The sequence below is a fragment of the Adiantum capillus-veneris genome, chromosome 18 (assembly GCF_014529385.1).
Source record: "Adiantum capillus-veneris isolate H3 chromosome 18, ASM1452938v2, whole genome shotgun sequence".
Lineage (NCBI taxonomy): Eukaryota > Viridiplantae > Streptophyta > Polypodiopsida > Polypodiales > Pteridaceae > Adiantum > Adiantum capillus-veneris.
Window position 1 is genome coordinate 38,130,721 of NC_140948.1, and position 10,101 is coordinate 38,140,821.

General features: G+C 41.5%; 1 protein-coding gene across 2 annotated transcripts in view; it reads left to right on the top strand.

Annotated features, from left to right (window-relative positions):
• The window catches only part of LOC147435514 (uncharacterized), a 65,559-nt gene extending 57,191 nt beyond the window's left edge, over positions 1-8,368 (top strand). The window contains exons 7-17 of one of the 2 annotated variants that reach the window (XM_086488573.1): positions 3,517-3,723; positions 3,869-3,984; positions 5,196-5,255; positions 5,430-5,580; positions 5,655-5,795; positions 6,447-6,554; positions 6,638-6,736; positions 7,130-7,219; positions 7,553-7,640; positions 7,734-7,864; positions 7,948-8,368. In XM_086488573.1, the coding sequence (XP_086344699.1) occupies positions 3,517-3,723; positions 3,869-3,984; positions 5,196-5,255; positions 5,430-5,580; positions 5,655-5,795; positions 6,447-6,554; positions 6,638-6,736; positions 7,130-7,219; positions 7,553-7,640; positions 7,734-7,864; positions 7,948-8,079 (1,323 nt within the window). In that variant the 3' untranslated portion in view covers positions 8,080-8,368. The remainder of the gene's footprint in view (positions 1-3,516; positions 3,724-3,868; positions 3,985-5,195; positions 5,256-5,429; positions 5,581-5,654; positions 5,796-6,446; positions 6,555-6,637; positions 6,737-7,129; positions 7,220-7,552; positions 7,641-7,733; positions 7,865-7,947) is intronic. The other variant, XM_086488574.1, reaches the window with a different exon arrangement.
• Positions 8,369-10,101: the final 1,733 nt, after the last annotated feature.

A 10,101-nucleotide genomic window follows, 5' to 3' on the forward strand; every position in this document is an offset into this window, starting at 1 on the left:
TAGACCCAACACAGCAGAGCAAAGCTTTTCTTGGGAAGTTTGTTGTCAGAGGACTGCTTCCAGGGGAGGACCCCTGAAATTAGTTTTTTGCTTTAGCGGCTTAGAGCTCGAGTGCCTCAGGCAGGAGGCCCTTGGAGACCTTCCATCAGATGGATCTTTACAAAGATGCGCAGAGTTGGTTTGAGCAGGAGATTGGAGGATCCTTTTGCTGTGAGCTTGCTTAGCTCTTGGGAGCTGCTACGGAGAGGCCTGGAGAAACACTGGCCCACTCACGGAGGAGCGCTTGAGACAGCCCCTTGTTTGGAACCCCATGGTTAACACTCAGAGAGGCCACTTGGTTGGTAGTAGGCCTCATGTTTCTTGGGGTCCCATGGCAGAGGGTCCAACACACACTCTAGGTGATTGGCTTCAGTTCTCAGGTTTGCCAGAGGAGTTACATAGCATTCAACTGTAGGGCATGAGAGGGGTGCGGAGCATGTGTTGGGACATCACAGAGTCAATACCAGTTGAGTGGCTCACACCTCTAGAGACATCAACTCCCAGATGAATGGGAGCCTTCACACGACTAGAGGTTCTCATCGTAGTTCGAGCTTGCTCAGAGACTGTACCCTCCATGTTGTGCAAGATACAAGGCGAAGGTCGACTACACAGAGTCTCAATATAGGGCCGAGGCTCCATAGATTGCAGAGTGTCCGAGTAGTGGGCATCTGCGGAGGACTTGTGTCATTGATCCCTAGCAGCTCTTGAGACAGGCCATTGGAGGCTTTGGGCTTGGGAGAGTTGTCCATTGGCACTAGTGCAGTGGGATCGTGGAGAGTGGGTTTGGAGGGACCCTTTCTCCTCAGTCGACCATCCAGGGGTCCCTTTCTTTTAGTACATTGTTCGACTGGGATGTCACATACTGGCACCACGGAGAGAGGCTCGTCCTGTTGCAACACCTCATTGGCAAGAGGAGGGTCTCACAACTGAGTTCTTGTCAGCCTTTTGGGCGAGGTTGTGGGACGCCAGACAGCCGCGGCGAGTCACTTTGCTCAATGGCTAGTTGTTCATAGAGCTACATCAGCGAGGAGCTGGCTAGTGCATAGTGGCCTTTCGGCAGCATGTGTAGCTTGTGACCATCCTTTGGAGAGTTAGCATCACTTTCTGTGGGACTGCCTATGGCACAACAGGTTTGGCTTCGGGTCCTTCGGCTGATGCCAACTCTTTCCACAGCACGACAGTACACTTGGGGGGCAGCGGCTTGGTCCACTCTCATGGGCCCTGCACTACAGTTTGAGCTATCCTCCACCAATAGGATGATAGTGATACAGGGGGGTCGACCTACACTCCAGCCTGCTACAGAGCTTACCCCATAGGAGTGGTGCAATGAGAGAGAGGTGTGTTGGGAGCTCGTCTGTGGCTTGACACTCTGGTTCATTTGGCGGGCCCGCTACTTCCGCATCTATCGCGAGGCTCGCCTTGTGCCACCAGCTAGAGCTGATCCATACTCTCAGGGGACAGTTCGAGAGACTTCAGCCTTCTTCAGGGCAGCTCCAATTGCATGCGGGAGCGTAGACTCTAGGGAGGACTTCCTTCGACTCTGGCGCCCTGGGCCTTTCTTCACCGTGGCCCGGGGTGAGCTTAGATGGCACTACCGTCCACTTGTGTGGCTTTTCCCTCTCCCAATCTCTTGATTTAGCCCTCATTGTACATATGCTGTTTTTTTCATTGGGAGAGTCCCCCCTTATGGTTGATGTAGCCCTCTATAGTAGAGGTGGTTGTAGCCCTATGGGCAATTTTATTGGACTACATTAGTAGTCCTTAGTAAAAGGTGGATTTTTGGGTGCAAATCTGGACCATTGGAAAAAGCTTGCCGATTAATGCCACATGGCAAGTTAATGATAATAAACTTTATTTCAAATTATTTATTTTAAGCACTTGTGAGAGTGTGTTGACATTTGTGTACCTCTCTTTAAAGAGGGGCATTGAGTATTGTGTCAAACATTCTCTTCTAGCTTTTGTAATATATTGTAAACTAAATAGTTGATTGTTGTCACACTTTTTTTTCAAAAAATGTAATCTTTTATTGTGATACCGCATTTTCCCTTTGGGAGAAGTACCAAAATACCCCTCTGTTGTGAGATCAAACATTTCCAAAAATTAAAAAAGTTGTAGCTGTTCATAAGAAGAGTGATTGTCTGTCAATACAAGATGCTATAAGTAGAATTTGAGTTGGTTATATAGGTTTTGGAGATGAATTGCATCATTGTTTTAAGACATAATTGCTTTTTTTTTGCTATGTAATTTGTGATAAATTATGTGCTAAGCACTCAAAAACAGATCTCAATTTTCTAGAAATTTGAGGGGTATTTTGGGAATTTCCACAAACTAGAGGGGTATTTTGGTAATTTTCCCTTTCAAATACTGGTATCACTTTCTATTCTTTTCTCTCACAAAGAATCCTTTAATATGAAAGTCTTCTCAATAGCCTTATGTAGGCCATAGTGAATTTTCACCTTGTTAACTAATAGAAGGATCTTTTTCTCGGAAAAAAAAAACAAGTCTAAAACCAATGAGTCGGTTATTTGTGATGGTCCATCGGTTTGTGGATGAAATGAAGAAGAGAACTTGAGCATCTTGCCCCCTTTGTTACACTGCTCTCCAAAACAAACTGGTAAATCAGGGGTCTCAGGCATCACGTGCAATCGATTGATGTGAGAGACAAATAGCTTTGCCAAATGATCGGCCTTCATTGTCTTCAATTGTACGAAATGATATCGTTTGCTGAATCTATCCACTGTAATCTAAATACCATCATGCCCACTCCGAGTCTTGGGAAGATTATAGATAAAAAATAAGTCCATCTCTATACACTCTCCTATGGCCAATTTGGAATCGATCACTCTATGCCTCACTTTCTGACATGCCAAGCAAGTACGCACAAACTAGATTGCCACCTAAGCTACCTTTGGGTGTAAGGAACTTGTTCATTTGGGTCATCCACTACTAGAGCTTCTTTGATAACTTTGACTTGTGGCCAATAGAAGTATCTCTCAACACCCTTAAGTGTCACCTCTATGCCCCTGTGCCCAACAAAAGAAGAATTGTAACACTCTGTCAACATTTTTTGCAACTCGGACCACAAATAACACACAACCTGGTCTTTCGCATCAAAAACCCTTCTTTGAGAGAGTACCCTGAAACTCCGTCCCCACTCTCTCAAAGAAGTTTCTTATTATTGTAATTATTATTGATATCAGTGACAGTAGGCGGACTCCTGAGTTGATTGGCTGATTGTAGATGTGTCCAGGTAGATTAGGCATGTTGCTTTCTGCACACTTGTCCAAAGTGATTTGTTTGAGCTGGAGCCATAAAGCATACTTGACTTGCAGCAATCTATCTGCACTGCCTTGCAAAACTTATGTAATGCATAGATGATTGCTCCCAGCATGCATTCCACTGCGTACTTGGTTATCTTTGTATCCTTCAAGTTTTGTTTGTTTCAAAGTTAAATGTTATATATGGCTGTTTTTGCAGGCATTAGGAGAGTTTGCAGCTGCCCGGCCACCCGGAATATATAAGTCACATTATATAGATTCACTTTTTACCTTTTTCCACGAAAGACGACCAGAAGCACTTATAGCACCTCCTACCCCGGAGTGGAAACGTGTGGATTTGAATGGCGAAGCTAATGTGGACGATGATGATGGAGAAAGTGATGGTGGTATTCTGGCTGCATTGGAGGTAGGGTGGTAACTTTTTGTACCTTATGCTTCAATTTTCTGGCTCTTCAGAGAGCCTGATACTGTGTTCATATTGCTTTTATAAAGAGCTGGATAGCATCAGCCTCTGCTGGACTCTCTAAGTTGATTTTGGTATCGACCTTCAGGATATTAATGGAGAGACTATGACAAATGATGATGTTCTGGGTGACCCTATTCCAGATATGCAGCAGTTTGATATGCAGAGAATGTGTTACTATGGCCTTCAGATTAATCTGGTAAGGTAGGTTCTAGTGTACAAGACGTTTCCCTATTATGTACTATCTCTGTTCGTTTCATGGAAACGCTATTCTTTGCTTGTCACACTAATGTTTCTTTCTGAAATTTGTTAAGTTTATAACATGCCCTATTGCTGTGCATGGCATTTTTTGTTCTGTTTAAGGGAGTTTTATTCAGGATCAGATTTGAGAGACTGATTTCAGAGTCTTCTGAATTTTTTCGTTTGAGACCAAGCCTTGTCTGGATCGCTGCATTTGTGCCAACAAAAGGGTCATGCAATTATCTGAAGGGCTATGCGATTTTCCATCTACAATTCTGCCCATTTGTAAACCATTTCGTTGAGTACTTGGTCATAGAGATTTGGACTGGAGATTGAACTTGTAGCTTTTTATCTGATGGTGAGCTCATTGACGATTGATGTGCATTGTGGACATGTTACTGGTGTAAATGCTTCAGAATGAGTATGTGAAACAAGGTGTCTGGAGACGGACGTTGGCACTGAAAGAGAGAGAGAGAGATAGAGAGAAGGAGAGGACAAGCGAGAGAGAAGGAAACGAAGAAGAAGAGAGACTATAGATTAAAGAGGAGAAAAATAAAGAGGAGAGACTAAAGATTAAAGAGGAGAAAAATAAAACATACCTTCCAAAAATTGGAAGGGTGCTCCGTTGTACACGGGCTGACACTCCCTTTCTGCCGAAAGGCAGTGCCAAATTTGTGGGTATTTGTACCTGTTCTTTCTTTGATGCGATTGAGAACAAATTCTCTGAAGCCCACCCCATTTTGATACCAGTTTATACAATGGATCCGCTTGTGAGCAATCAAGGCAAGATTTATCCCCCAGTGATATTTTAAGGTTATTCATCATGGCTAAAAGATACGTATACCTTTGCTTGGACCGGTTGTTTATCAGGCTTCCAATTTATTTGAACCAATGAGAGCTAATGTTTCTCTTTTTTGTGGTTTTTGCTTGTTTAAGGATTATATATTCTGTAAGTACGTCAAGATTAATCAGTCATGTGGGGTTTTTTACACTTTGTTTAGACTTCACCAGTGTAATTATGCTTAAAAAAATAGAGTTTATTATTAGACGTGTGAGCGATTTGTGTTCTGCCAGCTTTTCATTTATGTTAGACGAATAGCATATTATTTTCTGATGCTGTAGACAGATTAGTTTTGGCTTCATACATGTAACATGAATTTGTCGTTGTGGCTTAGGCAGCCTTCAGGCACTAATTATCTCCATTTTCCGGGATCACAGCCAGTGTCCTTGAGCAGGTAATGTACAACCGTAATATGGTAGTGGTTGCATTTTTGCGCGTAAATGTTAGCTATATATTTAACAAAAAGTTATGCGATCACTGAGGAGTAAATAGGTAAGTTTCTCATGTTTGTCTCTCGAGCTTTCATGTAGAAACCATATATTTTTAAAGTATTAAATTGTCTTTACAGTGCAAACCTGCAACTGCTTAGGCAACGGTATTATTATGCTACTTGGAAGGCAGATGGGACAAGATACATGATGTTTATTACTCGAGATGGTTGCTACCTTGTTGATAGAAAGTTCCATTTTCGAAGAGTTCAGATGCGCTTTCCTACAAGGGTAGGCACATATATATTTTGTTTTGACATTCTGAAGAACTGGGCCTTTATTTACAAGTGCCTTGATCTTTGTAGCATGGAGGGCCTTCAGACACACATCATCTTACTTTATTAGATGGTGAAATGGTGATTGATGAGATCCCAGAGACGCATCAACGGAAAAGGAGGTACCTAATCTATGATATCATGATGCTGAATCATGAACCTCTTGTGCAGGTATGTTGTATACCATTTTTGTGTTTGTAACCATTTTATTTAGATGTGTGCGTTGTGTGTGACTGGCATGCTCAAGTCTTTTTCTTACGACAAAGGTGTGAGCATGGGCATTGCTTACAGCTCTCGGGCATTGCATGTTAGTACGAGGATGCAAATGAAACTCCTTCGAATTAAAATTGCTTGGGTTCAGCCTTGGCTGGTTGAGCATTCCACCCGGGTCATGGGTTCGAATGTGGCCAAGTGACTAGGATGGGGCTCACGGATGCCCTTTTTGTATCATCACGAGCTGGAATGCTCGTACTGCTACAATTTTTTTTTTTTGCTGGGGTTTAGTCTTCCAAATTTGTGCAAATTAATTTTGTTACATATGTTGTGTTCATTGTAAGTTGCTGGGGCATTCAATCCTCATGAGTGACAGTGTTCGATGCTGGTAAGGATTGTGAATTTATAAAGGAAAGCCTACTTTGTGAATAGTTGTATGGGGCTCCCGTTTCTACGTTTAATACATTGTTTTACCAGTCTTCCTATACATGGGCCCATTGTTCTGGAAGGGTAACCCCCACCTTTTGACATTTTTGTCTGGTAGTTAACTTATGAAGGCATCTGATAATGTTCAATTGAATCTCTGATAAGCTCTGCTGTGGCTGTTAGTTACCGTTTCATGAAAGATGGAAAAGAATTCAAAGAGATGTAATCGAGCCACGGACCATTGATCGGCAAACGAACACCTGGTATAGCTATGAAGCGGAACCATTCACGGTGGGTTCTTGAATGTGATGTGGTTTGCAACATCCTTTTTCGATGAATGCTTGCATTCTTACCATCCCACATTTTTGTATCAGGTCAGAAGGAAGGACTTCTGGCTGTTGTCTACGACAGAGAAATTACTTCATAGTTTTATTAAACGTCTTTCCCATGAAGCAGATGGACTCATATTCCAGGTATCAAGTGCTATGCTTTTGAACGATCTTTCATAACTCTGTCTTGTTTAAGATGTATCAATTGGTCTTATGTGATGAACAAGCTACATTGGAAAAATTATTTGTTGCTGAAGGTGCTACAGAGAAATCAGATGGTAGAGTGACCTAGATGAGAAGAGTGATCTAGGTGGGTAAAAGAGTGGGGTAAGGGTTTTTTCGGGGGAAAGAGTAGGAGCTGGATCGTTTATGTCTATAAGCAGAATTGAAGTAGTTTTTTTCTTCCTCCTAGTGAAATCAAATTGCTTTGGTGCTTTATGTTAAAGATCTGCTATATGATCAGGAAAGAGAGCTCATGTCCAAACAAGCTATGACTAACAACCTTTCATTATGGTTAATTTGCACTTTATTTTACAGGGTTGGGATGATCCATACCTGGCTCGCACAAATGAATCCCTTCTAAAATGGAAGTATGCACACATGAACTCTGTAGATTTCAAGTTTCAGGTAAATGTTTTGGTGTGATTTCAACATTTCATGATTAGGTTATAAAAGGGAAACTCACGGCAAGTTACATGCATATCATGGTTCTCTAAGAGGTAAGTCCTCCCATAACTTAGGTCATCGGTCTCTTGCTTCCTTTTGGTTTGTGTGCTCTTGCCAAATTTTGAAGTGCGAGTTTGCATCGTGTGCCTAAAATGTGAATAGTTAATTGAAGTGCCTGAACATGCGTATTTTCCCCGGACAGCGTACTTAGGTTTTGTGGCTTTGGCATAACTCAAGATATGAGATATGGTTTGTCAAAAAGTACTGATGTGTTGTCAAGCCATTGCTCTACAGATTTCTGCAGATGGAGGCTCCCAGCAACTTTTTCTCATAGATAGGAACAAGCTCTGGCCGTTGGAAGGGGCCACAGTTGTTTTCCCAGGTAAGTGTTGGGGTCGTGATCAATTGTTAAGAAATAATTTTGCACTCAAAAGTGAAGGATCACAGGTGGTCTTTGATACAATCGTATTCCTAGGTGGAGAAGATCCAAACACTTTGTCTGGGAAGATTATTGAATGCTCTTGGCTTCCAAACGAGAAAAAGTGGGAGTACATGCGTGTGCGGACAGATAAAGACACACCCAATGCCGTCAGAACGTATCGGAAGGTCATTAAAAGTTGAAAGAGCATTCTAAGAGCTTAAGAGATATACTTGCATGTATGCTTAATGTTTGTATTTCTCACTTGCAGGTAATGGAAAGCATAGAAGACAACATCACCGAAGAGGTCCTACTCTCAGAGATACAGGAAATCTTACATCTGCCTATGTACCGGGAAAGGATTCAACAAGAGCAACGGAAGATAGCCATGCGAAGAGATTAATTTTACCATAGCTTGTATACCCTGCTTCTGTGACCACGAGTTGCTGATAGATTATCCAGGCCCCTTAATGAGTAACATAGGGCTTTGGACATTTCTGCTTTTATAGGCATGAAAATATATCAGGACCCTCGCATTCTGCTGAGATCATTTGAGGATCTCATGTATAGATTAATTGTATAGTGAAATTTAGTGCTGATTTATTGCGAGGCCTTTCTTTCTTTATTTTTTGTGTATCAATTGCAATATTCGCCAACAAAACCATGTATATATCAGTCGCGAATTGGTCTTATCATTTGTCGTTGCAGAATGCGGCATCTGACTATTGCATGAGGATCGAGCAGCGCATCAAGAGATGGTCATCGCTTTAAATGCCACATGGATTATCATTGCGGTCTAGCATTGATTTTCCTTCATGGTGAGGTAGTGGAAAGGTCTGGTTGCTTTGGGGCAACAATGCCTTTGGATCTGTTTTTGCAAATGGCACTTGTGTAATGGTGTATCTCAAGTGTTTGGCAATTTTATTAGATGTTTCTTGAACACAATGCTTGGGTAGTGAGGTTCCTGTGTGTGTGGCTACTCTTGGTGCAGAAAAAAGGGAAGAGAGAATTGGTAAATCGAGTTTGTATTTTGTGGAAATCCTGAATAGAAACCCTGAATTTCTACGTTTATCAAAATGCCGTTGTGCTAACTTTTGATGGATCACATTGTGTATTCTTTTTGATAATTGAGATCGACCTTTTCAGCTAGTTACACCAAGTTCACCGGCACGCTTCAAGACTTTGGACAACTAAGATGGAATCTAAAGATGACAAAGTGAGTGATGTGATCAGTGTTGCATCCCATGGAGAACACAATTCTCCTATGAAGAGTTGCAGAATATAATGTCTTGAGAGATGTTTATGAGATTGATGAGGGGTATTTTGGGAATTCTATAATTGCTTGGGTAATGACTTGGCAATTTTTTTTGCCATCAAACATGGGGATCGTTTGGAAAATTTGGAAGGGCAATTGGAATTCCAAGCAATTTCAAGGGCATTTCGATAATTTGTCTTGGAAATTGTCTCTGCAATTCATCCTACGTGCTGCTCCTTGAGGGTCACCCTCTAACTTGACAAGTCTTTAGTGAAACTAAACCTAGATAGATATCTTCATTCTCTGTAATCCAAGATTTTGGGGAGCTATGCAAAACCCTTCTGAGGAGCTTGTGGACATGTCTCCATATCACATGGTAGGTTGAAAGTCATCTATATTATGCCCCTTATTGTTGGCTTTTTGTCTTGCTTAGGCGCACTACTCTCTACCTACCAATCTCTAATGAGTAATGTGAGGAAGCTCTTTATTGACCAATGCATGTGTCACTAAGGATTTAAAAGATCTCATTGATACAAGGCATACTTCATCCCCAATTCCTACATTGGTAATTGCCTTTTTTGTAATTTCCTATTGATATCATTCCCTGTAGCTACTTTGTAGCATAACTTAAAATAAGCGATGGTTCACCGATAGAGAATTGAAGGAGGGGTGGTGGGGGGGTTAAAGTATGCATTTTAAACCCATGTAGTGCAAACTAGTTGGACATTCCTAGATCAAAAATTTCAAAGGATGTCTATCCACTTGGTTTGAGTTTCCCTCGCTAAAAAAATTGTCTTTCATCACGTTAGGACGCATGTGAAGTCCTTATGTGAAGCCTCTTGACTTAATCTACAATTTGAGGTAGGTTGGTTGCAGTGTTTGAAATAAATTTTTCTAGAAACTACACATCGAAATTTTTAGACATCATTTGACTATATATGTAGGCTTTTATGTTGAAGTTTGAGTTTGAGAGAGACTGAGGAAAGAGGGATCTATCCCACTTGAGATAAGATTTGCTTGCAATGAACAAGGAATCACACCAAAAAAATATATATCAAATTGATGAAAGAACAGGAAGACGCTCTCTACTTGGCATTAATTGTTTGCTTGACATGCTGCAATTATGGATGAGGCTGTTGGAGATTGAATTGCATCTCACTCAAGAGACAA